The following is a 27,073-nucleotide window of genomic DNA, read 5'->3' on the forward strand; positions in this document are numbered from 1 at the left end:
TGCGTCCGTCACGCTCGGTGGCCGGAAGTAGAATGACCACTGAGCTATACCCCCAGAGCGGGAGCGCTGATGTTTGTTACCTTGGTGAAGTGTGTGTCTACAGGTGTCACACTAAGCAAAAAAAATGTACAACAAAGGGGGCACCCGGGTTTGAACCGGGGACCTCTAGATCTGCAGTCGAATGCTCTACCAATGCCCCCGGAGCGGGAGTGGTGATGTTTGTTACCTTGGTGAAGTGTGTGTCTACAGGTGTCACGCTAAGCAAAAAGAATGTACAACAAAGGGGGCACCCGGGTTTGAACCGGGGACCTCTCGATCTGCAGTCGAATGCTCTACCAATGCCCCCGGAGCGGGAGTGGTGATGTTTGTTACCTTGGTGAAGTGTGTGTCTACAGGTGTCACGCTAAGCAAAAAGAATGTACAACAAAGGGGGCACCCGGGTTTGAACCGGGGACCTCTCGATCTGCAGTCGAATGCTCTACCAATGCCCCCGGAGCGGGAGTGGTGATGTTTGTTACCTTGGTGAAGTGTGTGTCTACAGGTGTCACGCTAAGCAAAAAGAATGTACAACAAAGGGGGCACCCGGGTTTGAACCGGGGACCTCTCGATCTGCAGTCGAATGCTCTACCACTGAGATTTTTTTTTTCTTTATTGCCTGGCTTTGACCCATAACATTTACACAAAAAACACTCAACAAAAAACACACATAACGCTATGTACATACGACACTGTCGTGGTCAGCCATCATGAGTCTGGCTTCGTCATACTAAAATTCACGAAGCATACAGAGCGGCTCTAGCCTCGAGAGCCACTCGGGAGGCTCCGCAGCTGCTTTCTGGATGGCCAGAAAGCAGTCCATTCTTTCCCGAAAATAAATTCGGGCAGGTCGTGCGTCTTTGTCACAATAATAGCCTGCCATTCTGGAGCGCCATATACTGTGGAGGCCCAAGAGCATTATGAGATCAAATGGTACCCCATCCTCATTGTCTGTGCTTAAATAACGAATTCCCTGCGCGTCAAGTGGTAGCTCTTTCTTTATTGTCCTTTGTAACTTGGTGAAGTGTGTGTCTACAGGTGTCACGCTAAGCAAAAAAAAAAGATGAGCACCGTAGGGGGCACCCGGGTTTGAACCGGGGACCTCTTGATCTGCAGTCGAATGCTCTACCACTGAGCTATACCTTTTTTTTTCTTTATTGCCTGGCTTTGACCCATAACATTTACACAAAAAACACTCAACAAAAAACACACAAAACGCTATGTACATACGACATTGTCGTGGTCAGCCATCATGAGTCTGGCTTCATCACACTAAAATTCACGAAGCATACATAGCGGCTCTAGCCTCGAGAACCACTCGAGAGGCTCCGCAGCTGCTTTCTGGATGGCCAGAACCGGGGACCTCTCGATCTGCAGTCGAATGCTCTACGACTGAGCTATACCCCCAGAGCGAGAGCGGTGATATTTCTTACCTTGGTGAAGTGTGTGTCTACAGGTGTCACGCTAAGCAAAAAGAATGTACAACAAAGGGGGCACCCGGGTTTGAACCGGGGACCTCTCGATCTGCAGTCGAATGCTCTACCACTGAGCTATGCCCCCGGAGCGGGAGCGGTGATGTTTGTTACCTTGGTGAAGTGTGTGTCTACAGGTGTCACGCTAAGCAAAAAGAATGTACAACAAAGGGGGCACCCGGGTTTGAACCGGGGACCTCTCGATCTGCAGTCGAATGCTCTACCACTGAGCTATGCCGCCGGAGCGAGAGCGGTGATATTTGTTATCTTGGTGAATTGTGTGTGTCTACAGGTGTCACGCTAAGCAAAAAGAATGTACAACAAAGGGGGCACCCGGGTTTGAACCGGGGACCTCTCGATCTGCAGTCGAATGCTCTACCACTGAGCTATGCCCCCGGAGCGAGAGCGGTGATATTTGTTACCTTGGTGAAGTGTGTGTCTACAGGTGTCACGCTAAGCAAAAAGAATGTACAACAAAGGGGGCACCCGGGTTTGAACCGGGGACCTCTCGATCTGCAGTCGAATGCTCTACCACTGAGCTATGCCCCCTTTTTTTTTTTTCTTTATTGCCGGTATTTTGACCCACATGAAAAGAAAACACATATTCATACATAAGCACTAAAACACAATCAACATCTTTGTTAAAACAACGGCCACCCAGCTTGTGCGGTCACGCTCATACTAAAATTCCTTCATCGCCAATAATAACTCAACACGTGATAGCCACTCTGGACTACATTCCAGCATCTTTTTCTCCTGAACAAAGTTGCTTATGCTTTCTTTGAAATATTGACGTGCCGGCCTTGCATCGAGATCGGCGTGCCTTACTGCCATTCTGCATTTCCAAATACTGTGTAGGGCTATTAGCATGATCAAATCAAATGGGGTACCGTCATCACTTTCAATTGGCAAGTAGCGAATTCCATACCCATCAAGCGGAAATTCTTTTTTGATTGTGCGCTGAAGCACATCCCAAAGGAACACAGCATCCCAGCATTCAAGGAACACATGCTCAATTGTCTCCTCCTTTCTGCATATTATACAGTGAGTACCCCAGGGAACAAAAAAACCTTTTTCAGCCATCCACGGTTTGACAGTCAGAGTTCCAGTGTGTAATTTAAAAAAGAAAGTCTTAACACCAGATGGGACTAACATTGCCTTAACACGCTTTAGTACCTTGTTACCAATACCTTCCCTGTAAAGGGACCGATATAAAGGCACGGGGAGAACCACACTACAGAGGTCTTTATACAGTTTTTTCCGGTTGACTTCACTCAGGTATTGGAGTGAAAACCGCGCCGTCAAAAACCTACATGAAACCACAACTTCGCGCAGAAAACCATGCACTCCACCGGGCATACTGCCAGCAGAGACAACCATATTAGGCAAGTGCTTCCCCAGGCGAAGTTGACAGACAGTGTGTAGAAACGGGTGCTTAACGTCACGAAGAAATAAATACCGATTGACAACCTGTCTCAAAAACAAATGTGACAAACTGAGTCCTCCATTTCGAACTCGTAGAAATAAATTGGTGCGGCTTGATCTTTCCCAGGAAGATGCCCACACGAACACTGCAAAAACCCGATGAAATTTTTGGATATGAACCCTGGAGCAATGCAAGACTTGAAGGACATACCAAAGTTTGCTCACTGAGCTATGCCCCCGGAGCGGGAGCGGTGATGTTTGTTACCTTGGTGAAGTGTGTGTCTACAGGTGTCACGCTAAGCAAAAAGAATGTACAACAAAGGGGGCACCCAGGTTTGAACCGAGGACCTCTCGATCTGCAGTCGAATGCTCTACCGCTGAGCTATGCCCCCGGAGCGGGAGCGGTGATGTTTGTTACCTTGGTGAAGTGTGTGTCTACAGGTGTCACGCTAAGCAAAAAGAATGTACAACAAAGGGGGCACCCGGGTTTGAACCGGGGACCTCTCGATCTGCAGTCGAATGCTCTACCAATGCCCCCGGAGCGGGAGTGGTGATGTTTGTTACCTTGGTGAAGTGTGTGTCTACAGGTGTCACGCTAAGCAAAAAGAATGTACAACAAAGGGGGCACCCGGGTTTGAACCGAGGACCTCTCGATCTGCAGTCGAATGCTCTACCACTGAGCTATGCCCCCGGAGCGGGAGCGGTGATGTTTGTTACCTTGGTGAAGTGTGTGTCTACAGGTGTCACGCTAAGCAAAAACAATGTACAACAAAGGGGGCACCCGGGTTTGAACCGAGGACCTCTCGATCTGCAGTCGAATGCTCTACGACTGAGCTATTTTTTTTTCTTTATTGCCTGGCTTTGACCCATAACATTTACACAAAAAACACTCAACAAAAAACACACAAAACGCTATGTACTTACGACAAACGTTGCAGCCGAAAGAACCTGTTCCGGCGGGTAAAAGACGGGGGGGGGGTTGGGGCTAGGGCACCTCTTTTTAAGGCAGCTGGTGAACCGTTTTTTGTTTTTTCACGACGTCTCAGACCCGTTCTTGCGCACCGTGTGCCAGGTGAGGCTGCGGCGATTGCTGCCCGAGTTTGTTGTTACCACAGAAGAGCTCTCGGGTGGAATTTTTGGTTACTACAAAGAGATTGTAGCAAGTGTTAGGTTTCTTTCAGCGCGTTTTTCTAGCGATTATTTGTATAAAACTAAAAGAAAGAAGTTGTACCATGATCTTTGTGATATTGTTTTCCCAGAGCCTATGTACAGGGCCTTGTACAGTGGAGGTCCTGGAGCTGATGTTTTAAAAAGGGTAAAGAAAATGCAGGTGCCACCAGGAGTAAAGACCTTCTTTTTTAAATTACACACCGGGACACTCCCAGTTAAAAAGTTTTTGGAAGGAAAGGATTTCTTTTTACCGTGGGGATCGAACTGCTTAATTTGTAAACAGCCCGAAACAATAGACCATGTTTTTTTGCATTGCTGGGAAGGGGTTTATTTTTGGGATGTGTTACAAAGGACAATAAAGAAAGAGCTACCACTTGACGCGCAGGGAATTCGTTATTTAAGCACAGACAATGAGGATGGGGTACCATTTCATCTCATAATGCTCTTGGGCCTCCACAGTATATGGCGCTCCAGAATGGCAGGCTATTATTGTGACAAAGACGCACGACCTGCCCGAATTTATTTTCGGGAAAGAATGGACTGCTTTCTGGCCATCCAGAAAGCAGCTGCGGAGCCTCCCGAGTGGCTCTCGAGGCTAGAGCCGCTGTGTATGCTTCGTGAATTTTAGTATGACGAAGCCAGACTCATGATGGCTGACCACGACTGAGCTATACCCCCAGAGCGAGAGCGGTGATATTTGTTACCTTAGTGAAGTGTGTGTCTACAGGTATCACGCTAAGCAAAAAAAATGTACACCAAAGGAGGCACCCGGGTTTGAACCGGGGACCTCTCGATCTGCAGTCGAATGCTCTACGACTGAGCTATACCCCCAGAGCGAGAGCGGTGACATTTGTTACCTTGGTGAAGTGTGTGTCTACAGGTATCACGCTAAGCAAAAAGAATGTACAACAAAGGGGGCACCCGGGTTTGAACAGGGGACCTCTCGATCTGCAGTCGAATGCTCTACCACTGAGCTATACCCCCAGAGCGAGAGCGGTGATATTTGTTACCTTGGTGAAGTGTGTGTCTACAGGTATCACGCTAAGCAAAAAGAATGTACAACAAAGGGGGCACCCGGGTTTGAACCGGGGACTTCTCGATCTGCAGTCGAATGCTCTACCACTGAGCTATGCCCCCTTTTTTTTTTTTCCTTTATTGCCGGTATTTGACCCACATGAAAAGAAAACACATATTCATACATAAGCACTAAAACACAATCAACATCTTTGTTAAAACAACGGCCGCCCAGCGTGTGCGGTCACGCTCATGCTAAAATTCCTTCATCGCCAATAATAACTCAACACGTGATAGCCACTCTGGACTACATTCCAGCATCTTTTTTTCCTGAACAAAGTTTCTTATGCTTTCTTTGAAATATTGACGTGCCGGTCTTGCATCGACATCGGCGTGCCTTACTGCCATTCTGCATTTCCAAATACTGTGTAGAGCTATTAGCATGATCAAATCAAATGGGGTACCGTCATCACTTTCAATTGGCAAGTAGCGAATTCCGTACCCATCAAGCGGAAATTCTTTTTTGATTGTGCGCTGAAGCACATCCCAAAGGAACACAGCATCCCAGCATTCAAGGAACACATGCTCAATTGTCTCCTCCTTTCTGCATATTATACAGTGAGTACCCCAGGGAACAAAAAAACCTTTTTCAGCCATCCACGGTTTGACAGTCAGAGTTCCAGTGTGTAATTTGAAAAAGAAAGTCTTAACACCAGACGGGACTAACATTGCCTTTACACGCTTTAGTACCTTGTTACCTATACCTTCCCTGTAAAGGGACCGATATAAAGGCACGGGGAGAACCACACTACAGAGGTCTTTATACAGTTTTTTCCGGTTGACTTCACTCAGGTATTGCAGTGAAAACCGCGCCATCAAAAACCTACATGAAACCACAACTTCGCGTAGAAAACCATGCACTCCACCGGGCATACTGCCAGCAGAGACAACCATATTAGGCAAGTGCTTCCCCAGGCGAAGTTGACAGACAGTGTGTAGAAACGGGTGCTTAACGTCCCGAAGAAATAAATACCGATTGACAACCTGTCTCAAAAACAAATGTGACAAACTGAGTCCTCCATTTCGAACTCGTAGAAATAAATTGGTGCGGCTTGATCTTTCCCAAGAAGATGCCCACACGAACACTGCAAACACCCGATGAAATTTTTGGATATGAACCCTGGAGCAATGCAAGACTTGAAGGACATACCAAAGTTTGCTCACTAAAAATATGTTGCAAATTGTGGCTCTCGAGAACATTGACCAATTCCATCCATTCCATTTATTCACTCTTTCCCTCATTTTATCCACTTCACTCCTCCAGTAGGCTTCGCTGTCTTTGTAACACTCAAGAGGAACTCCCAAGTATTTAACAGGAGTCGTAGTAAAACTCATGTTGGCAAAAGTGTCTGGGGCCTCCGGCCAATCCCCGTGCCAGAATCCCAGGCACTTACTCCAGTTTACCGCGCTGCCACTGGCCGCACAAAAACTTTTAACACACTTAACAGCCTGTGTTACACTGTCGTAATCATTACAAAACATGGCTATATCATCCGCATAAGCCAACAGTCGGACTTCTAACTGATGTAGTTTAAAACCGCGCATACAATCGCTCTGTATCACGCTCAAACAAAATGACTCTATATACAAACAAAACAACAGTGGCGAAAGAGGGCAACCCTGGCGCACCGAGCGTTTGACTGGAATGCGTGAACCCACAACCTTATTGACAATTAGACTTGTCGTGCAATCCTGGTACGCCATGGCGACCCCGCCTCGAATGATTCTACCCACATTTACATGATCTAGAATGCACAGAAGAATTTCATGAGGCACCCTATCGAAAGCTTTCTCCAGATCAATTTGGATCATTGCCACTTGTGTGCCCATTGCGTCGCAGCACTCAAGGATACTACGCGCTACATGTATATTTGAGAAAATAGATCGGCCTTTAATACCGCACGTTTGATGCGGCCCCACCAGGTCAGTAATGACTGTCTGCAATCGCTTAGCCAAAATTTTCATCATTATCTTATAGTCTCCATTTGTGAGGCAAATTGGACGGTAAGAAGTTACTCTGCGCAGTACAGAGGGGTCTTCTGATTTCGGTATAAGAACAGTGTGGGAGGATGTGAAGGAAGGCGGCAGTACATTGAGATCGAATGCCTCATTATAGACAGCAGCTAAAACTGGTGAAATTATTCCTTTTAGACATTTATAAAAGGCTGAGGTCAGACCATCCGGGCCCGGAGACTTCCCCGGCTGCAAGCTTTCAATAGCGTTTTTCACCTCCTCTACTGAGATAGCTGCCTCCAATAGTTCCTTCGTACTGTCGTCTAGACTGGGCATCAACAAAAGGAAGTCCTTCTTGAAACGATCAATGTCAACTGAGCAGTTTGCAAATAGCCCACTGTAGTGCTCGAAGAAAGCGCGTTCAATATCTTCTGCTGTGTCACTAACTTTACCACCAACTTCAATTTCCACTATCTGATTGCGCCGCGCGTGCCACTTTTCTGCGCCCAACGCTCTTTTTGATGGAACTTCCCCCGCTATCAGCTTTTCAGCTCTCGCTCGCACCAGAGCACCGTGGTATCTTTCGATGTCGAACTGTTCTATTTTATGCTTTAGTGCGCGAATATCGTCCATGAACATGCCGGGTCTACTACACTCTTCACTGATCAATTTTTCTAAGTTTCTGCGCATCGTTTTTTCCTCTGCCCCCTTTTGTCTGCGTATAGCGCTCGCCCGCTCCAATGCTTTCATTTTAACTGTCTGCTTGAAGTTCTCCCATTTTTCTCTGCACGTCGTATTACCCATATGTTTCATTGCATCAACTTGCGTCGTCACGTCTGCCATAAAAATTTCATCATCCAGTAATTTTGAATTCAATTTCCATAACTGCCACTCGAAGCTTCTTTTCCTTTCTTTCGTGCTTGCTACTAGAAAACTGACTAAGCAGTGATCAGTAAATGAAACAGCGCTCACTCGGTACTCCTTGCAAAGGGGTACCAAATCAAGGCTTACGTATGCTCTATCCAAACGAGCGTGGCTAGAAGCCTGAAAATGGGTGTACTGCGTATTTCTTCCACCACCAAGGCATTCAGCCACATCCGCCAAACTACTGTTCCCTATTATTTCATTTAGGGCAGTCGTGCTTGCATCCTTGTACGGTCGGGTGCTAGTTTTGTCCCGGGATGAAAGAACGCAGTTGAAATCGCCAATAAGAATGACCAACCTATTACACTCGGTATACTGTTTTAGCTGTTCAAAAAACCTGCACCTTTCCCCGGCAACAGTCGGCGCATACAAACAGATTACACGCCACTCCAAGGACGACAACAAGAAATCACATACAATAAACCGTCCTGACGTGCATGACGTAATGGCTTCTATTTTAGCTCCTAGACTATGTCGGACCAACAATGCGCAGCCTGAAGAATACCCCACGGAATGGCTCACAATAGCACAGTATCGCGCTACGAATTGCTGCACCATGCCCCCGGTTTCCACGTCGCCCTCGACTTTCGTCTCCTGCACTGCTAGAATGTCAAGGTCAAAGTCGCTTAACAGGCGGTACAGTTGACTCTGCTTCCTCCTTGAGGCAAGCCCTCGGACATTTAATGTTGCCACGCGAATGGACTTATCCATAGTCATCATAGCAAGGCGGGAAAGAAAACCGGGGGCATGGCGCTTACCTCACAACTGCGGTTTTATCCGGAGTGTGCTAGCACAGGGCGGTCCTCACGGCGGCATAGGCGGCGTTTCCGCCGTCTTGCGCGCCGCCGAAGTGTTCGGCAGCGGTCGAAATGAAGGACGCCGTCCAACAGTCGTCTTGGCTGGCGGCTCGTCTGCAGCAACGACACTAAGCTCCTTCCCATTTTCGCCTGCGTTGTGAGGTCGCTTTGCAGCGGCACTAATACTGTCGCTGTCCATCACGGTGACTGGTGCCGGCTCGGTGGGTGGTTTCTCGCCTCCTCCGGGAGAGGGGTGGCCCGTAGTGCTTGCCTCATCCTTCTCGTTCCCGCCTTCTGCGTCGTCATGTCGCCGCTTGTCTGCGGGTTTATCTCCGCCGTCAATTAGTTGTTCCCCTTGAAAGTTCGACGATGCACCTTGCGTAACCAGGTTACGGCTCGTCCTTGCTGTTTCCTCTGAGTCTTCCTCGTCCATCAGGTGGTCCGATATGTCGTTTGCCTGCACTGGTCCGGCTACGCTGGCGTACGTCTTTGCGCAATCAGCATCGACGTGGCCGAAACGACGACAACGACTACAGCGCGGCACATTGCAGTCGCGACGTATGTGCCCGGTGCTCTTGCAGCGCAGACACAGAGGAGCGCGGCCCGGCACAACAACAAGTGTTAGCTCTCCGGCTATCTTGAGCTGATGCGGAATATCGTCTATTTTGACGTCGGCATGCAATTTTAGTCCAACTGTACGAGTCGTCGACCCTTTTTCAGTGACACCGAGCGCCCGCCACTTCTCCCGGGTCACTTCCAACACCTTCCCGTAGGGCGACAGTGCCACGCGAACGTCTTCGTCGGTAACGCCATGCAGCAACCAGTGCAGCTTTACGCGAACTTCTCGGTTATTCGGATCAATGAGCAAACATGGGCGATCCTTTACCTTCACGTCGACGGCCAAAAGCAGCTTCTGAGCAGCATCAGCAGTTGTCATTGTCACAGCCCACACGTGGTTCATTTGATACGCCCCCAACGCCACAACGTCGGGAAGCGCACCAAGGTTGGCCAAAGTGTCCCGGTAGTCTTCAACACGATAGGGCCGGGCTCTTGGATCGCCGTGCATGAAAACGGTGTTGGCGACGATGCGTCCGGATGGCAGATTGGGCAGAATAACCTGATAATCTTCGGCAGTAGCCGCAAAAAACCTGTTACCGCGGCCCGACTGGGCCGCTGAAACCGCTCCGACGGAGCTCATGATAACGCGTCCGTCACGCTCGTTGGCCGGAAGCTATACCCTCGGAGCGGAAGTAGTTGTGTTTATTACCTTGGTGGAGAGTGTAGCTACATATGTCGCGCTAAGCGAAAAAAAAAAGATGAGCACCGTAGGGGGCACCCGGGTTTGAACCGGGGACCTCTCGATCTGCAGTCGAATGCTCTACCACTGAGCTATACCCCCGGAGCGGAAGTAGTTGTGTTTATTACCATGGTGGAGAGTGTAGCTACAGATGTCGCGCTAAGCGAAAAAAAAAAAGATGAGCTCCGTAGGGGGCACCCGGGTTTGAACCGGGGACCTCTCGATCTGCAGTCGAATGCTCTACCACTGAGCTATACCCCCGGAGCGGAAGTAGTTGTGTTTATTACCTTGGTGGAGAGTGTAGCTACAGATGTCGCGCTAAGCGAAAAAAAAAAGATGAGCACCGTAGGGGGCACCCGGGTTTGAACCGGGGACCTCTCGATCTGCAGTCGAATGCTCTACCACTGAGCTATACCCCCTTTTTTTTTCTTTATTGCCGGTATTTTGACCCACATGAAAAGAAAGCACATATTCATACATAAGCACTAAAACACAATCAACATCTTTGTTAAAACAACGGCCGCTCAGCTTGTGCGGTCACGCTCATGCTAAAATTCCTTCATCGCCAATAATAACTCAACACGTGACAGCCACTCTGGACTACATTCCAGCATCTTTTTCTCCTGAACAAAGTTGCTTATGCTTTCTTTGAAATATTGACGTGCCGGTCTTGCATCGAGATCGGCGTGCCTTACTGCCATTCTGCATTTCCAAATACTGTGTAGGGCTATTAGCATGATCAAATCAAATGGGGTACCGTCATCACTTTCAATTGGCAAGTAGCGAATTCCGTACCCATCAAGCGGAAATTCTTTTTTGATTGTGCGCTGAAGCACATCCCAAAGGAACACAGCATCCCAGCATTCAAGGAACACATGCTCAATTGTCTCCTCCTTTCTGCATATTATACAGTGAGTACCCCAGGGAACAAAAAAAACCTTTTTCAGCCATCCACGGTTTGACAGTCAGAGTTCCAGTGTGTAATTTGAAAAAGAAAGTCTTAACACCAGACGGGACTAACATTGCCTTAACACGCTTTAGTACCTTGTTACCTATACCTTCCCTGTAAAGGGACCGATATAAAGGCACGGGGAGAACCACACTACAGAGGTCTTTATACAGTTTTTTCCGGTTGACTTCACTCAGGTATTGCAGTGAAAACCGCGCCATCAAAAACCTACATGAAAACACAACTTCGCGTAGAAAACCATGCACTCCACCGGGCATACTGCCAGCAGAGACAACCATATTAGGCAAGTGCTTCCCCAGGCGAAGTTGACAGACAGTGTGTAGAAACGGGTGCTTAACGTCCCGAAGAAATAAATACCGATTGACAACCTGTCTCAAAAACAAATGTGACAAACTGAGTCCTCCATTTCGAACTCGTAGAAATAAATTGGTGCGGCTTGATCTTTCCCAGGAAGATGCCCACACGAACACTGCAAACACCCGATAAAATTTTTGGATATGAACCCTGGAGCAATGCAAGACTTGAAGGACATACCAAAGTTTGCTCACTAAAAATATGTTGCAAATTGTGGCTCTCGAGAACATTGACCAATTCCATCCATTCCATTTATTCACTCTTTCCCTCATTTTATCCACTTCACTCCTCCAGTAGGCTTCGCTGTCTTTGTAACACTCAAGAGGAACTCCCAAGTATTTAACAGGAGTCGTAGTAAAACTCATGTTGGCAAAAGTGTCTGGGGACTCCGGCCAATCCCCGTGCCAGAATCCCAGGCACTTACTCCAGTTTACCGCGCTGCCACTGGCCGCACAAAAACTTTTAACACACTTAACAGCCTGTGTTACACTGTCGTAATCATTGCAAAACATGGCTATATCATCCGCATAAGCCAACAGTCGGACTTCTAACTGATGTAGTTTAAAACCGCGCATACAATCGCTCTGTATCACGCTCAAACAAAATGACTCTATATACAAACAAAACAACAGTGGCGAAAGAGGGCAACCCTGGCGCACCGAGCGTTTGACTGGAATGCGTGAACCCACAACCTTGTTGACAATTAGACTTGTCGTGCAATCCTGGTACGCCATGGCGACCCCGCCTCGAATAATTCTACCCACATTCACATGATCTAGAATGCACAGAAGAATTTCATGAGGCACCCTATCGAAAGCTTTCTCCAGATCAATTTGGATCATTGCCACTTGTGTGCCCATTGCGTCGCAGCACTCAAGGATACTACGCGCTACATGTATATTTGAGAAAATAGATCGGCCTTTAATACCGCACGTTTGATGCGGCCCCACCAGGTCAGTAATGACTGTCTGCAATCGCTTAGCCAAAATTTTCATCATTATCTTATAGTCTCCATTTGTGAGGCAAATTGGACGGTAAGAAGTTACTCTGCGCAATACAGAGGGGTCTTCTGATTTCGGTATAAGAACAGTGTGGGAGGATGTGAAGGAAGGCGGCAGTACATTGAGATCGAATGCCTCATTATAGACAGCAGCTAAAACTGGTGAAATTGTTCTTTTTAGACGTTTATAAAAAACTGAGGTCAGACCAAACGGGCCCGGAGACTTCCCCGGCTGCAAGCTTTCAATAGCGTTTTTCACCTCCTCTACTGAGATAGCTGCCTCCAATAATTCCTTCGTACTGTCGTCTAGGCTGGGCATCAACAAAAGGAAGTCCTTCTTGAAACGATCAATGTCAACTGAGCAGTTGGCAAATAACCCACTGTAGTGCTCGAAGAAAGCGCGCTCAATATCTTCTGCTGTGTCACTAACTTTTCCACCAACTTCAATTTCCACTATCTGATTGCGCCGCGCGTGCCACTTTTCTGCGCCCAACGCTCTTTTTGATGGAACTTCCCCCGCTATCAGCTTTTCAGCTCTCGCTCGCACCAGAGCACCGTGGTATCTTTCGATGTCGAACTGTTCTATTTTATGCTTTAGTGCGCGAATATCGTCCATGAACATGCCGGGTCTACTACACTCTTCACTGATCAATTTTTCCAAGTTTCTGCGCATCGTTTTTTCCTCTGCCCCCTTTTGTCTGCGTATAGCGCTCGCCCGCTCCAATGCTTTCATTTTAACTGTCTGCTTGAAGTTCTCTCATTTTTCTCTGTACGTCGTACTACCCATATGTTTCATTGCATCAACTTGCGTCGTCACGTCTGCCATAAAAATTTCATCATCCAGTAATTTTGAATTCAATTTCCATAACTGCCACTCGAAACTTCTTTTCCTTTCTTTCGTGCTTGCTACTAGAAAACTGACTAAGCCGTGATCAGTAAATGAAACAGCGCTCACTCGGTACTCCTTGCAAAAGGGTACCAAATCAAGGCTTACGTATGCTCTATCCAAACGAGCGTGGCTCGAAGCCTGAAAATGGGTGTACTGCGTATTTCTTCCACCACCAAGGCATTCAGCCACATCCGCCAAACTACTGTTCCCTATTATTTCATTTAGGGCAGTCGTGCTTGCATCCTTGTACGGTCGGGTGCTAGTTTTGTCCCGGGATGAAAGAACGCAGTTGAAATCACCAATAAGAATGACCAACCTATTACACTGGGTATACTGTTTTAGCTGTTCAAAAAACCTGCACCTTTCCCCGGCAACAGTCGGCGCATACAAACAGATTACACGCCACTCCAAGGACGATAACAAGAAATCACATACAATAAACCGTCCAGACGTGCATGACGTAACGGCTTCTATTTTAGCTCCTAGACTATGTCGGACCAACAATGCGCAGCCTGAAGAATATCCCACGGAATGGCTCACAATAGCACAGTATCGCGCTACGAATTGCTGCACCATGCCCCCGGTTTCCACGTCGCCCTCGACTTTCGTCTCCTGCACTGCTAGAATGTCAAGGTCAAAGTCGCTTAACAGGCGGTACAGTTGACTCTGCTTCCTCCTTGAGGCAAGCCCTCGGACATTTAATGTTGCCACGCGAATGGACTTATCCATAGTCATCATAGCAAGGTGGGAAAGAAAACCGGGGGCATGGCGCTTACCTCACAACTGCGGTTTTATCCGGAGTGTGCTAGCACAGGGCGGTCCTCACGGCGGCATAGGCGGCGTTTCCGCCGTCTTGCGCGCCGCCGAAGTGTTCGGCAGCGGTCGAAATGGACGCCGTCCAACAGTCGTCTTGGCTGGCGGCTCGTCTGCAGCAACGACACTAAGCTCCTTCCCATTTTCGCCTGCGTCGTGAGGTCGCTTTGCAGCGGCACTAATACTGTCGGTGTCCATCACGGTGACTGGTGCCGGCTCGGTGGGTGGTTTCTCGCCTCCTCCGGGAGAGGGGTGGCCCGTAGTGCTTGCCTCATCCTTCTCGTTCCCGCCTTCTGCGTCGTCATGTCGCCGCTTGTCTGCGGGTTTATCTCCGCCGTCAATTAGTTGTTCCCCTTGAAAGTTCGACGATGCACCTTGCGTAACCAGGTTACGGCTCGTCCTGGCTGTTTCCTCTGAGTCTTCCTCGTCCATCAGGTGGTCCGATATGTCGTTTGCCTGCACTGGTCCGGCTACGCTGGCGTACGTCTTTGCGCAATCAGCATCGACGTGGCCGAAACGACGACAACGACTACAGCGCGGCACTTTGCAGTCGCGACGTATGTGCCCGGTGCTCTTGCAGCGCAGACACAGGGGAGCGCGGCCCGGCACAACAACAAGAGTTAGCTCTCCGGCTATCTTCAGCTGATGCGGAATATCGTCTATTTTGACGTCGGCATGCAATTTTAGTCCAACTGTACGAGTCGTCGACCCTTTTTCAGTGACACCGAGCGCCCGCCACTTCTCCCGGGTCACTTCCAACACCTTCCCGTAGGGCGACAGTGCCACGCGAACGTCTTCGTCGGTAACGCCATGCAGCAACCAGTGCAGCTTTACGCGAACCTCTCGGTTATTCGGATCAATGAGCAAACATGGGCGATCCTTTACCTTCACGTCGACGGCCAAAAGCAGCTTCTGAGCAGCATCAGCAGTTGTCATTGTCACAGCCCACACGTGGTTCATTTGATACGCCCCCAACGCCACAACGTCGGGAAGCGCACCAAGGTTGGCCAAAGTGTCCCGGTAGTCTTCAACACGATAGGGCCGGGCTCTTGGATCGCCGTGCATGAAAACGGTGTTGGCGACGATGCGTCCGGATGGCAGATTGGGCAGAATAACCTGGTAATCATCGGCAGTAGCCGCAAAAAACCTGTTACCGCGGCCCGACTGGGCCGCTGAAACCGCTCCGACGGAGCTCATGATAACGCGTCCGTCACGCTCGGTGGCCGGAAGTCGAATGCTCCACCACTGAGCTATACCCCCGGAGCGGAAGTAGTTGTGTTTATTACCTTGGTGGAGAGTGTATCTACAGATGTCGCGCTAAGCGAAAAAAAAAGATGAGCACCGTAGGGGGCACCCGGGTTTGAACCGGGGACCTCTCGATCTGCAGTCGAATGCTCTACCACTGAGCTATACCCACAGTTTTTTTTCTTCATTGCATGGAAGAACTTCTGTAGAAAGGAGGAAACTTCAATCAGACTAGTTCGCGTCTCAAGTTACCGGGCTGCTTAATATGAGCCCCCCATAGCCCTAACTCACCACTGCATCCCCATCAAAACATCAAAATTCAGGGAGGCACACACAAGCATCTAGGCACGGCAGCCAGCTTGGAGGTTCGGCGCGAGCAGCATATACACTCCTCACCAACGCACAGAGCGGAAATAGTTGTGTTTATGTGTTTATTACCTTGGTGGAGAGTGTAGCTACAGATGTCGCGCTAAGCGAAAAAAAAGATGAGCACCGTAGGGGGCACCCGGGTTTGAACCGGGGACCTCTCGATCTGCAGTCGAATGCTCTACCACTGAGCTATACCCCCGGAGCGGAAGTAGTTGTGTTTATTACCTTGGTGGAGAGTGTAGCTACAGATGTCGCGCTAAGCGAAAAAAAAAGATAAGCACCGTAGGGAGACCCGGGTTTGAACCGGGGACCTCTCGATCTGCAGTCGAATGCTCTACCACTGAGCTATACCCCCGGAGTGGAAATAGTTGTGCTTATTATCTTGGTGGAGAGTGTAGCTACAGATGTCGCGCTAAGCGAAAAAAAAAGATGAGCACCGTAGGGGGCACCCGGGTTTGAACCGGGGACCTCTCGATCTGCAGTCGAATGCTCCACCACTGAGCTATACCCCCGGAGCGGAAGTAGTTGTGTTTATTACCTTGGTGGAGAGTGTAGCTACAGATGTCGCGCTAAGCGAAAAAAAAAGATGAGCACCGTAGGGGGCACCCGGGTTTGAACCGGGGACCTCTCGATCTGCAGTCGAATGCTCTGCCACTGAGCTATACCCACAGAGCGGAAATAGTTGTGTTTATTATCTTGGTGGAGAGTGTATCTACTGATGTCGCGCTAAGCGAAAAAAAAAGATTAGCACCGAAGGGGGAACCCGGGTTTGAATCGAGGATCTCTCGATCTGCAGTCGAATGCTCTACCACTGAGCTATACCCCCGGAGCGGAAATAGTTGTGTTTATTATCTTGGTGGAGAGTGTATCTACAGATGTCGCGCTAAGCGAAAAAAATAAGATGAGCAACGAAGGGGGCACCCGGGTTCGAACCGGGAACCTCTCGATCTGCAGTTGAATGCTCTACCACTGAGCTATACCCCCTTTTTTTTCTTTACTGCCGATTGTTACATGCTAAAACAGAAGCAGAAGTGATAAAAACAGCAGCAGCTTACTTGGCTGACACGGGAGAGGTTAAAATCTTCTCAAGACAACTAAGTCGTCCAGAACAGAGGTCCTTTCGGGTGGTTCAGCGTGCGCACGGTACACTTCTCTCAGGCACACAACACTTTCAACAAAGTTTTGTCGCACCGAACGGACATTAACATCGGCATGTCGCACTTGGATTCGTGTCCTCCAATGGCTGTGGAGGCCCAAGAGCATGATTAAATCATATGACAATCCTCCTTCGTTTGTGATCGGTAAAAACCTGATGCCGTATGGATGCAAGGGAAAATCTTTTTTCACGGTTCGTTGGAGGACATCCCAATGAAAAATTGGGTCCCAACATTCAAGAAACACGTGCTCCACTGTTTAAGGCTTTTTGCATAGTAGGCAGTTGGTTGTCCATGGGACGAAAATCCCCTTTTCATGCAGCCACGTCTTAACAGGAAGTGTGTTACAATGTAAATTAAAGAAGAATGTTTTTACGGTTGGTTTAACCGGCATTCTTTTATTTCGTTTTAAGACATCTCGTCCTGGGCCTCTACGGTGCGGTAAACGATAAATGGGAATCGGCAGCATTGTTTCCACAACATTCGTATACAACTCTTTTTTGGAAACATTACACAAGTACTCAAGTGAAAAACGCACGTACAGTAGTCGGAAAGAAAGTACAACTTCTCGCATGTACCCATTGACAGCACCGCACATACCTTCACAGCATGAGACAACGATTTCTGGGAGGAGTCTCAGCAACCTTACTTGGACAACAGTCCGCAGAAAAGGATCCCTTTGATCTCGGAGAAAGATAAAACGCGACACAACTTGGCGCAAGAATAGGTGCACGAGGCCGAGCCCTCCTCGTTTAACCGAAAGAAACAAATTGGTACGGCTAGTTCTCTCCCAGCTTGACGCCCAAATAAACACAGCAAACACGCGATGCATCTTTTGAATGCTGGCCCGACTCGCACACAGAACATTCATCATGTACCACATTTTCGAAACAAGGAAAAGGTTGCAGATGGAGGCGCGTGAAAACATTGATAACTGCCTCCCTTGCCATGCATCTGCTTTCTCCCTCGCCCTTGAGCATTGCTCGTTCCAACTTTCACTTGGGTTTCGATAACAGTTAAGGGGGACGCCAAGATATTGCATTGGCGGGCAAGACCATCCCAGCCGGGAGAAGTGATCGGGCCTCGTTTCCCAGTCACCGTGCCAAAATCCAGAGCTCTTGTCCCAGTTTACCATACACCCCGTTTGTTTGCAAAATTTATGAACGATACTGATCACTTCAGTAATACTGTCTCGATTGGAACAGAAGACTGCGATATCGTCCGCGTAAGCGAGGATTTTGACATGTGCCGACTGCAATCGAAAGCCCGAGATGCGGTCACTTTTGGCAATAGCTAAACATAGTGGCTCTCGGTATGCCGCAAACAAAAGGGGCGACAGCGGGCATCCCTGCCTTACTGACGAACGCACTACCAGCCTATCTGTGAGGTCACCATTTAGAATAATGCGTGTGGTGCAGTTTGCATATGATAGCAGAAAAAGAGGAGCACTCGCCAAAAAAAAAAGAAAAAAGGAAAAACAAAGACGTTTCGGGGCCCGTACGGGTCCCTTGTTCACAATGGCAGCGGATGGGCGAAGGTGGTTACTTACGTACGGTGCAGGTGACGTAATGAGCATGCGTAGATCTCAGGAAGATTACCCCTCGTTCGGTTTGATACATGTGGTGTCGTTTGGATGTGAAGTGATTCTAAAAGTAAACGGGATGATAAATACTTCTCCGTCGCGATGACTGAGGCGTTGTTCCAATCGATGGCATGGGATGCAACTTGATAGTGTTCAGCCAAGGCATTTTCTTTCGTGCGGCCTTTGGCGACGTCAATTTGATGTTGTTTTAAGCGCCTGATAAAATTGCCTGATTCGCCGATGTATGCAGCTTTGCACTCCTTGCAGGGGATCTTGTACACCACTCCGGGGAATCTGTTTCTTTCAATCCGATCTTTAACTCTGACAAGTTTTTGCTTCAGCTTACTTGGTGGCACGTGGGCGATATGGACATTGTAGTCCTTGAAGACCCTGGCTAAGGCCTCGCTCATTCCGAAACGTCTTTGTTTTTCCTTTTTTTTTTTGGCGAGTGCTCCTCTTTTTCTGCTATTATGTTCCCTCCTCGCCAGACGGGATTCCGTCAAACGCTCGACTAAGTTTGCATATGCCATTCTGACGTCTTCTATGATAATGCGGCCAACGTTCCCGTGCTCTAGTATGTGAAAAAGTACATCATGCGACACGCGATCAAAGGCTTTTGCAAAATCCAGCTGCATCATAGCAATACGGTCCCCCATCGCATCACAGCATTCCAATACAGTACGTGCGACGTGTACATTCGTGGCCATGCTGCGTCCTTTAATTCCGCAAGTCTGGGGCGGTCCAACCAATTTTGTTATTACGCTCTGGAATCTCCTAGCTAGGACCTTCATGAATATTTTGTAGTCAAAGTTGGTGAGGCTTATCGGACGATAGGACCGCACCAACAAACGCTTCTCTGGGTCATCTGATTTTGGGATCAACACAATGTGCGATGTGGTCAATGACAGCGGTACATGCTCACGTTCATACGCCTCATCCAGCACTCTTAGCAGTAACAGAGCGACTATGGGCTTAAATGTTTTGTAAAACTCGGCGCCCAGCCCATCAGATCCTGGAGCTTTACCGGTCTGTAAGTCCCCAATTTCAGATTCTATTTCATTCTCAGTTATGGGTACCTCAAGCCTCTCCTTTACATCATCCTCAATTCTTGGCATGAACGACAAAAAGTCTGAAGAGAAAGCATCACCAATCTCTCTTACTTGGCCAAGAAAGTCGTTGAAGTACTTTGGAAATGACTGCTGGATTACATTGGCATCACATGAAATTTCAGCACCATTTCTTACCTGCCCGATTTCTTTCTGTCTAGCGTACCGCTTTTCATCTGTTAAGGCTCGCTTCGTCGGTGTTTCACCGGCCCACAGTTTTTGTGCCCTTGCGCGTATAACTGCTGTTTTATACCTTTCACTGTCAAGTCTTTCAAGCTGGCTTTTCACATCCCTTATATGTTTTGCATATCTCCCGGGCTCAGAGCTTTCCATGCTTAATAAAAACTGCAGTTGCTCACGCGCTGCTTTTTCTTCTTGTTTTTCTTTGTGTCGGTTGGAGCAACTCTTTTCTATGGCTTTACTTTTTAGCCACTCTTTGAAGTCTTCCCACTGAACGGGAAAAAGACTGGGCCGCTCCTCGAGCAGCCTCTGCATTTCATTTACGATGGCTTTTAAAAATCCCTCGTCCTCCAAGAGTTTGGCATTGAATTTCCAGAGATTCCAGTAGAAGCGTGTACACCTTTCTTTCACACCGAAACTTTCTATCACAAGACAATGATCACTAAACGCCACAGGTTCAACTTTGTAACCTGTGCAAAGGGGCACAAGTTCAACAGATGCATAAATTCGATCCAATCTGGCATGGCTATCACGTTGAAAGTGTGTGTATAGCGGTCTATTACCACAGGTAAATATGCTGCCAATATCCTCTAAGCTGTTGTCATTAACCAAAGCGTTTAATAATTGTGCACTCCTATCACGCACAGGCGGACGCTTCACTCGATCGGCAGCGGCACACACACAGTTGAAATCGCCCAAAAGCAACAACACTTTTTCACAAACAATGTAAGACTTCAATCTGTTAAAAAATTCTTGTCGTTCCGAGTCAACGTTCGGTGAATACACGCATATAATGCGCCAGTATAACTTCGAGAAAGAAAAGTCAACTACAAGAAGGCGTCCACTTGGACAAGAAAAAATCGACTCCACACTGATGCCTAAAAAAAATTGCGCAGAAAAAGGGCACACCCACACGAGGTGCCAACAGAATGGCAAACACAGACATTAAAGAACGCATTAAAAGTGGACACCATACGCCCAGTAAACTCCTCACTTTCAATCTTCGTCTCCTGTACAGCTACAATGTCCAGCGCATTGTCAGCAAGAAGACGATTAAGTTGGCATTGGCGCCTACGAGCACCAAGACCCCTCACATTCAATGTTGCTATGCGCAAAGCTGTGTCAAGTTTCATCGCCATGCGTGAGGAATAGCTGACATATGATGTACAGTGCCCACCATAACAGACGAAACACTTCTAGACTCACAGTGTGCTCTGTGCGGCGTCGCCGATCCATTAGTCCGATCCATTAGATCCATAGCCTGAGTCGCTTTGGGACGTTAAACCCCTATAAACCAAACCAAACCATTAGTCCGTTTGCAGGCACCGGGAAAACCGCTAGGCAGTCCTCCGCCGGCCTTTCCAGACCTTGCAACTACCTCTGCTTGGTACTTCCACCCACAACCGCGGAATACAGGAACACACTTACACAAACACATTGCTGCGTTAGGGCGGCGGCTTCCCCGCCTGCCGTGTCTCGGCCGCAAAGTTGGGCCGTGGTTTTGAAAGACGAGCGCCGAACTCCCGGGGATTTCGACGGCGGCTCGTCAGCGCCAGCGCCTACCTGTGGCTTTTCACCGACGCTTTCCTCGTGGGAGCGCTTCCCAGCTATGAGGCCGGCAGCCTCCTGGCTGGAATCCATGGCCTCGCTGTTGTCCGGTCCTGCGTTATCGGGATTTTCAGCAACAGCTCCCGCCGCTTCTTTCTGCGTGCTCACGGGTTCTGTTGGAAGGTCACGCTGCACTGGCACGTCCGCCGCAACTGCGGTGGACGTCTTCGCCCCTTGCTTCGTCAGGCTCGTCAACGTAGGTCCATCCTGTGTCGCTGGCTGCCCAGTTTCACGGGCCGCGTCCTCCGCGTCCGCCTCGTCCATTAGCAGCTCAGCCGTGTCTTCACTGGTCCCGGCGCCAGCAATGCTCGCATAAGTGCGGGCACATTGGCCGTCTTCGTGGCCGAACCGTCGGCAGGCTCCGCAACGTGGGACTCGACACTCTTTTCGGATGTGGCCCGTATTGCGACAGCGTAATCACAACGGGGGAGGCCTGGTACGACGACCAGCGCCAACTCACCGCTAACGTTCAGCTGCTGCGGCAAGTCGTCAAGCTTAACTCCGGCTTTCAATTTCAGTGTGACGAGCCTCGTTGTCGAGCCCTTTTCCAGCACACCCCGCACTCGCCAACGCTCTCGGGCGATTTCCGTGACTTTCCCGTACGGCGCAAAGGCAGCACGTACGTCTTCGTCCGGTACGTTGTCCAGCAGCCAGTGCAGCTTCAGTCGCACATCCTGATTGGTCGCGTCAATGACCAGGCAGCGGCTTTCTTTCACAAGCATTTCACCGACGCTCAACATCTTCGTTACGGCTTCGGAATCCTTGAGAGTGACTGCAGTTGCCTGGATGTCTTATCCCTGTGGGTGACCAACTTTGCCTTACGTTACAGTAATTCTCAGGTACGTTTCCTTCATTTAGACAGGGTCAGTGCCTTGTCCACCGGCAGGGATAAGTTAGTACGTAGGGAACTGGTGGATGCATAAAAAAAAAAGAAATGGACGACTGCGTCGCAAAACTCTTCATCGGGCTACTTGATAACTAAGTAGCTTTTCTTGACGACTTGTTGGGCTCGAGATGATTGCACAAGGGGGTGTCCTGATTGACTGACTTTTTTTTTGCTTTCGTTGTTACGGGACGGCATGTACGAATAATGAGTGACTGCGCTTTCTCTCGGCACGCTCTCGAATAAAATATTGATTTTTGTTCTGTTTTTTGTCGCTTATATATGTAGTTTGCTTTCTTGCGAATAAAAATCCAGTGGATAGTCTGCGCCTGTGTTGTGTTTCATTTAGGCTACGGGAATCCGCTTTTTTTAGCTATGTATTATGTACCCCATAGTCTCACTTTGGGGCTCGTAGACAATGATCTCTGGTGCGTAGCCTAGTATTCTAGGCAACATAGCCGAGACCACATAGATGAGCATTACACCAACTGCGCAAACTTGTTCTGCGCTTACCAGTGCACATGAGCGGCACCCAGCTCCTATCATTAACAACAAACAAACTACTACTTTTTTGAGCATCCAAGGAAATCAACAGATCAAGACGCGGTTTGTGTGACACGGCCCGGCATCATCTGTTAAGCGGCGTGGTTGCAGTATACATGTGCAATCTGAATACCAACAGCGAAGGAGAAACAGTAATGCCGCTAGTAATAACTGCAATACACGCTGAACACGTTTCACAAGGCATCGAAACAGTCAACTAGTAACAAGTTTTTGTGACACCATTACCAAACTGTGACAAAGAGTTGGTGAAAAATGTCCCTGTTCTATGATGCAACTGATTGTCAGCTACACTTTTTAATATAATATGAACAGTTTATCAAAGCGGTCTTGCCAAAGATCGGAGCAGAAACGGAAGACCGTTATACCGCATCTTAAAACGCTGTATGGAAGGAAATGAACTATAATTTTTTTAATGCGAAACGGCACCAAGCTTTTAGCATTAAAAAGTAAACATGCAACAACTCTTAAGCTTGGAACAGAAGTTGCCCACTACAAGTCACTATCGACATGAATGGCGAGGGACTTAATTGTGCGAGTATATTCGAGAGCACACCTACAGAACATGCAGTCAAGGCAATGAAGAAACACTGGAATGACCGTGGCTCCATTCTTCAGGGGGTTTTGATGCATATAAGATTAGTCTTGTTTTTGTTTGACGGGAAAGTTGTTTCTAGAGAACTAGTTCACAGCTATGTGCAGTAATTGCTGCAGGTTGCAGCTGCCATTTTATAATAAACACGGTTTACAAGAAGACCAATATCATCCGTGCACTGGAACGCTTTACCTTTTGGAATTACTGGTACAAAAGCTTTGAAAAGTATATTGAAGAGAAGAAGGAACAAAATTGATACTTAAGGGACACCGGAACCAAGAAATAATTTGCTGCTTGTATATTTGGTGCCTATAAAAATAAAGTATTTATGACCTGATGGCAAACTAGTTCTTAAGTACCGCGTTGAAGGGGCCCCTAAAACCGGTAAGTATAACTTGGGAAGCAATATGTCATGGCAAGCTGTATGAAAGGCTGTATGAAAGGAAAGGAAGGGAGGGAGGGAGGGAGGGAGGGAGGGAGGGAGGGAGGGAGGGAGGGACGGACGGACGGACGGACGGACGGATGGATGGATGGATGGATGGATGGATGGATGGATGGATGGATGGATGGATGGATGGATGGATGGATGGATGGATGGATGGATGGATGGATGGATGGATAAGGCTGAACCCTTTAAATCGGGCGGTGGCTCAAGCCACCTAGCCATGACTAGCGAAGTTTTACTCTTGTCTTGATTTTAACCACCTATCAGATAAGCTTCGCTTGGTTACTTCTACCCGCTTAAAATCTACTTTCCCTTTACTGTCCTTAAACTCCAACCTGTATGTTCCCAGTCGACGCCACGCTGCGGCGGCGCCGCGAACTTATCTAATAAGGATCGGCCGCGTGCTGGAAGCATTTGTTTTCTCCTTTGCGAGTGCTTCTTCGGCGTGCTCAGACGTCGTTGTCATAGTTTTCCTATCAAAATATTCGCCGTTTTCACGACATAGACACCGCACACTGCGGCCTTGTCGTGATCCCGTCTACGGGGAGCTCGCCCGACAGATTCGCGCTGCGAGTTGAGTTGAGGTGTTGAATGCTTCAGGTGGGGTTAGCCTTGCTTTATCTGCCGGCAACTGCTCCACCGCAGCGTCCCTTCTATATTAGCAATGTCATAAAGCCTGTCGCATCTACCCCGCTATGCGCACGGTCTCTTGTAATAGCACACATTCTCTCCCACAGTCACCATCTATGCACACATTCAGTCACAGTAGAACATAAGCCATTGTAGTGCCACAATCCATACACACATTCACTCACAGTATAACGTAGTCCACTCCGGAAGACACCATCTACGCACGCATTCAATTACAGTAGGCCATAGTCCGTTCCTGCTGTCACCATTTAGAAACAAGATCCGTGTCCTGCAGAAATGTTAAAAGAAGGCGTGCAGCCTTCCTTCTGCATGTTTGGTTTGCACTCGGGTAGACAATGTCCTGCGTGCTGGTGGTGGTGCATAGCAAGCATATATATAAATCGTTTCGGATGTCGTCCCCGGAACATCGTGGCAAAAAGAAAGCTCGGCAGAACTGCAGCGCGCCTTTTTGCACAACGAGATGGAAAAACCAGGAGTTATCGTTCCGTAGGTTAACCACTGCTACAGCAGCCAGAAGAGAAGGCAGCTTTCGGTGCGGAAAGTGTGGTTGGCAAACCAGTCACTGCGTCGATGGTCGTGTGTTCGCGGCAGTTTCATGAATACTTTTTCTTCCATGCAAGGACTCGGTGCCATTACAGGTTTTTTGTTTAAATTGAACGACCAGGGTGATTATTGTGGCTCGTCGTTGTAACTGCTGCCGCGACGGAACCATAATTTGCACGCAAAATTTTACAGCTCGTTGTAACCGAAGCTGCAGTTCAGGCGCCAGTATTTTATTTTTTCCTCTCCAAGTTTTATATTATCGTATTGGTGTCGGTTCATTCTGAAGACTCGTGTTTCGCGGATCGCAGAATAAAACCTTGCTCAGGCCAAAGTGCAGAAGAGCATGGCTTCTATCGAAGTGCTAACGCAGCGAAATTTTACAGGATGTACTGCGTTTCACGGCCAGTGCTCGCACTGAACCGAAGTTTGATAAACATTACAGCAACGAACGAGCACATTAGCTGCTACACAGATCTTGAGAGCTTTGATATGTTCCACGCCACACTGCTCCAGCGCTCTAAGCAAGTCTGCTCACGAGTATACATACAATGCCGTTGCGTGCTTGGTTGAAGTAATGACCACACGCAAATACTACTAGGGTTTCAGCTTGATGAATTGAAATCCAAGCACATGACGGTTGAAAGCGGTACCATTGTGAACCATTCCACCTTTTAGCGTTATGCAATCATTTCGCAAAGCCCTGCTTACGTCGAAGGGAAGGTGAAATGGCTTTGTGAGAATTCGAGGTTATTAAAGAATCCGAATCTATGAAGGTTCTAGGTAAAGAATGCGAAGTAGTTTTGCGTTAGCACTCAGAAAGTTGACGTAAACACCGATTAACACCGCGACAATGTTCGTGCTTCTCCTCACTGCGCTGGAGAAGTGCGGCGAAACTCGTGCTGACGTCCATGTTGCCGAAATTACAGATGAGTGCTGCCTTCGTCTACATGCTGCTCTGCGTCTTCCAAACCCGCCAAACAGTGCTTCGCGAGCTTCACCTTCGAAGGCATTCGTTTCCTTCCTAGAAACAACAGCTCCTTCACTGGAAACTTAGCGCTGTACGTGACGTCATCATTTCGGCCTCTGCGGTTGTGCACTGCAGAGAGGCCTGAACGCCGACGCAGCTTTAATTGGCGATTACGTCACCATTTAAATGCGAGCGCAAAAAAAAAGGTTTCGCATGCTTTACGTGCAAGTTTCACACATTCGACTCGTTTAGACTAATCGAATTCTTGGACATCTTCAGTCGTCATTTAACAATGCAACAGTGAACTCGAGTCATGCTTTCATTTCATGGCTTTCCCTCCGTGTAGGAACACTCAGCGCTGGCGATCTGGACATCGCTGAAAACGTCTTGGAGGGGGGAGAATGGAGGGTGGAGGACGTTTGCGGACAAGGCGATGATTTCCCGTTTGTCATCAGTTCGGTGTTTTAAACCGACTAGTACATATCGTTCAGCTAACTACAGGCTAACCATAAGTGAAAAGAAACATGACTCAACCATGCATCAAGAACACTTGTAAACCCGCTCAGGTCTATTACAGATTGAAGCAAGGCTGAATGGTGGGCCAGTTGGTATGACATGTCGAAGAATAAACTTTACCGGCCGAAAAAAGACGAGGGACAAGAGGAGAACTACACAGGAGAAGGCTGGACTAACAACTATCATCTTTATTGGGCGCGTTCCTTCGAGTAACGGTCACGAATAATACCCGACGATAAGAAAGAAGAAATGCTCCAACATCAAGCATAGAACATTGTTTACTAGGTGCAAAGCAGAAGTCATATATATAAGATCCCGCTGACGTGTGGAAAATGCTACATAGGACAGACTGGTGATTTTATTAATGAAAGGCTGCGCAAGCACCGAACAAAAATTGGTAGTGGGGAAGATGGCTATCTTCCCTTGCATTGTAGTGGATGCCCCGGGAAGTGTTTCCCTCGTTTCAACCATGTAACCATTTTAGGCCACGGAAA

At 48.3% G+C, this 27,073-nt stretch overlaps 2 protein-coding genes and 19 non-coding genes across 21 annotated transcripts; all 21 read right to left on the reverse strand.

Moving 5' to 3' along the window:
- Positions 1-106: 106 nt before the first annotated feature.
- On the reverse strand, positions 107-10,049 carry LOC144102389 (uncharacterized). Its single transcript, XM_077635672.1, has 2 exons — positions 9,002-10,049; positions 107-111 (listed from the first exon to the last, which is right to left on the reverse strand). Exons 1-2 carry the CDS (start codon positions 10,047-10,049, stop codon positions 107-109), a joined length of 1,053 nt encoding a protein of 350 aa, XP_077491798.1.
- On the reverse strand, positions 1,525-1,596 carry TRNAC-GCA (transfer RNA cysteine (anticodon GCA)). The gene has a single exon. It is a non-coding gene; the product is annotated as a tRNA-Cys (tRNA).
- On the reverse strand, positions 1,678-1,749 carry TRNAC-GCA (transfer RNA cysteine (anticodon GCA)). The gene has a single exon. It is a non-coding gene; the product is annotated as a tRNA-Cys (tRNA).
- Positions 1,833-1,904, reverse strand: TRNAC-GCA (transfer RNA cysteine (anticodon GCA)). Its single transcript has one exon. It is a non-coding gene; the product is annotated as a tRNA-Cys (tRNA).
- TRNAC-GCA (transfer RNA cysteine (anticodon GCA)) lies at positions 1,986-2,057 on the reverse strand. The gene has a single exon. It is a non-coding gene; the product is annotated as a tRNA-Cys (tRNA).
- On the reverse strand, positions 3,254-3,325 carry TRNAC-GCA (transfer RNA cysteine (anticodon GCA)). The gene has a single exon. It is a non-coding gene; the product is annotated as a tRNA-Cys (tRNA).
- TRNAC-GCA (transfer RNA cysteine (anticodon GCA)) lies at positions 3,553-3,624 on the reverse strand. The gene has a single exon. It is a non-coding gene; the product is annotated as a tRNA-Cys (tRNA).
- On the reverse strand, positions 4,863-4,934 carry TRNAC-GCA (transfer RNA cysteine (anticodon GCA)). The gene has a single exon. It is a non-coding gene; the product is annotated as a tRNA-Cys (tRNA).
- TRNAC-GCA (transfer RNA cysteine (anticodon GCA)) lies at positions 5,016-5,087 on the reverse strand. Its single transcript has one exon. It is a non-coding gene; the product is annotated as a tRNA-Cys (tRNA).
- Positions 5,169-5,240, reverse strand: TRNAC-GCA (transfer RNA cysteine (anticodon GCA)). Its single transcript has one exon. It is a non-coding gene; the product is annotated as a tRNA-Cys (tRNA).
- Positions 10,050-10,178: 129 nt separating the features above from the next.
- Positions 10,179-10,250, reverse strand: TRNAC-GCA (transfer RNA cysteine (anticodon GCA)). Its single transcript has one exon. It is a non-coding gene; the product is annotated as a tRNA-Cys (tRNA).
- An 87-nt stretch (positions 10,251-10,337) lies between these two features.
- TRNAC-GCA (transfer RNA cysteine (anticodon GCA)) lies at positions 10,338-10,409 on the reverse strand. Its single transcript has one exon. It is a non-coding gene; the product is annotated as a tRNA-Cys (tRNA).
- Positions 10,410-10,495: 86 nt separating this feature from the next.
- On the reverse strand, positions 10,496-10,567 carry TRNAC-GCA (transfer RNA cysteine (anticodon GCA)). Its single transcript has one exon. It is a non-coding gene; the product is annotated as a tRNA-Cys (tRNA).
- A 2,662-nt stretch (positions 10,568-13,229) lies between these two features.
- LOC144102390 (uncharacterized) lies at positions 13,230-15,371 on the reverse strand. Its single transcript, XM_077635673.1, has 2 exons — positions 14,549-15,371; positions 13,230-13,291 (listed from the first exon to the last, which is right to left on the reverse strand). The coding sequence occupies exons 1-2, from the start codon at positions 15,369-15,371 to the stop codon at positions 13,230-13,232; spliced, it is 885 nt and encodes a 294-aa protein (XP_077491799.1).
- A 148-nt stretch (positions 15,372-15,519) lies between these two features.
- On the reverse strand, positions 15,520-15,591 carry TRNAC-GCA (transfer RNA cysteine (anticodon GCA)). Its single transcript has one exon. It is a non-coding gene; the product is annotated as a tRNA-Cys (tRNA).
- Positions 15,592-15,915: 324 nt separating this feature from the next.
- Positions 15,916-15,987, reverse strand: TRNAC-GCA (transfer RNA cysteine (anticodon GCA)). The gene has a single exon. It is a non-coding gene; the product is annotated as a tRNA-Cys (tRNA).
- Positions 15,988-16,071: 84 nt separating this feature from the next.
- TRNAC-GCA (transfer RNA cysteine (anticodon GCA)) lies at positions 16,072-16,143 on the reverse strand. The gene has a single exon. It is a non-coding gene; the product is annotated as a tRNA-Cys (tRNA).
- An 85-nt stretch (positions 16,144-16,228) lies between these two features.
- TRNAC-GCA (transfer RNA cysteine (anticodon GCA)) lies at positions 16,229-16,300 on the reverse strand. The gene has a single exon. It is a non-coding gene; the product is annotated as a tRNA-Cys (tRNA).
- An 85-nt stretch (positions 16,301-16,385) lies between these two features.
- TRNAC-GCA (transfer RNA cysteine (anticodon GCA)) lies at positions 16,386-16,457 on the reverse strand. The gene has a single exon. It is a non-coding gene; the product is annotated as a tRNA-Cys (tRNA).
- Positions 16,458-16,542: 85 nt separating this feature from the next.
- On the reverse strand, positions 16,543-16,614 carry TRNAC-GCA (transfer RNA cysteine (anticodon GCA)). Its single transcript has one exon. It is a non-coding gene; the product is annotated as a tRNA-Cys (tRNA).
- An 86-nt stretch (positions 16,615-16,700) lies between these two features.
- Positions 16,701-16,772, reverse strand: TRNAC-GCA (transfer RNA cysteine (anticodon GCA)). The gene has a single exon. It is a non-coding gene; the product is annotated as a tRNA-Cys (tRNA).
- Positions 16,773-27,073: the final 10,301 nt, after the last annotated feature.

The sequence above is a fragment of the Amblyomma americanum genome, chromosome 8 (assembly GCF_052857255.1).
Source record: "Amblyomma americanum isolate KBUSLIRL-KWMA chromosome 8, ASM5285725v1, whole genome shotgun sequence".
NCBI lineage: Eukaryota > Metazoa > Arthropoda > Arachnida > Ixodida > Ixodidae > Amblyomma > Amblyomma americanum.

Bases quoted from the DNA above. Each gene is read 5' to 3' on its own strand.
- LOC144102389 (XM_077635672.1), bottom strand. From the start codon at position 10,049: ATGAGCTCCGTCGGAGCGGTTTCAGCGGCCCAGTCGGGCCGCGGTAAC.
- LOC144102390 (XM_077635673.1), bottom strand. From the start codon at position 15,371: ATGAGCTCCGTCGGAGCGGTTTCAGCGGCCCAGTCGGGCCGCGGTAAC. The intron at 13,292-14,548 runs GTGCATCGTCGA...TTTTTATGGCAG, and splicing joins CCGTAACCTGGTTACGCAAG to ACGTGACGACGCAAGTTGAT.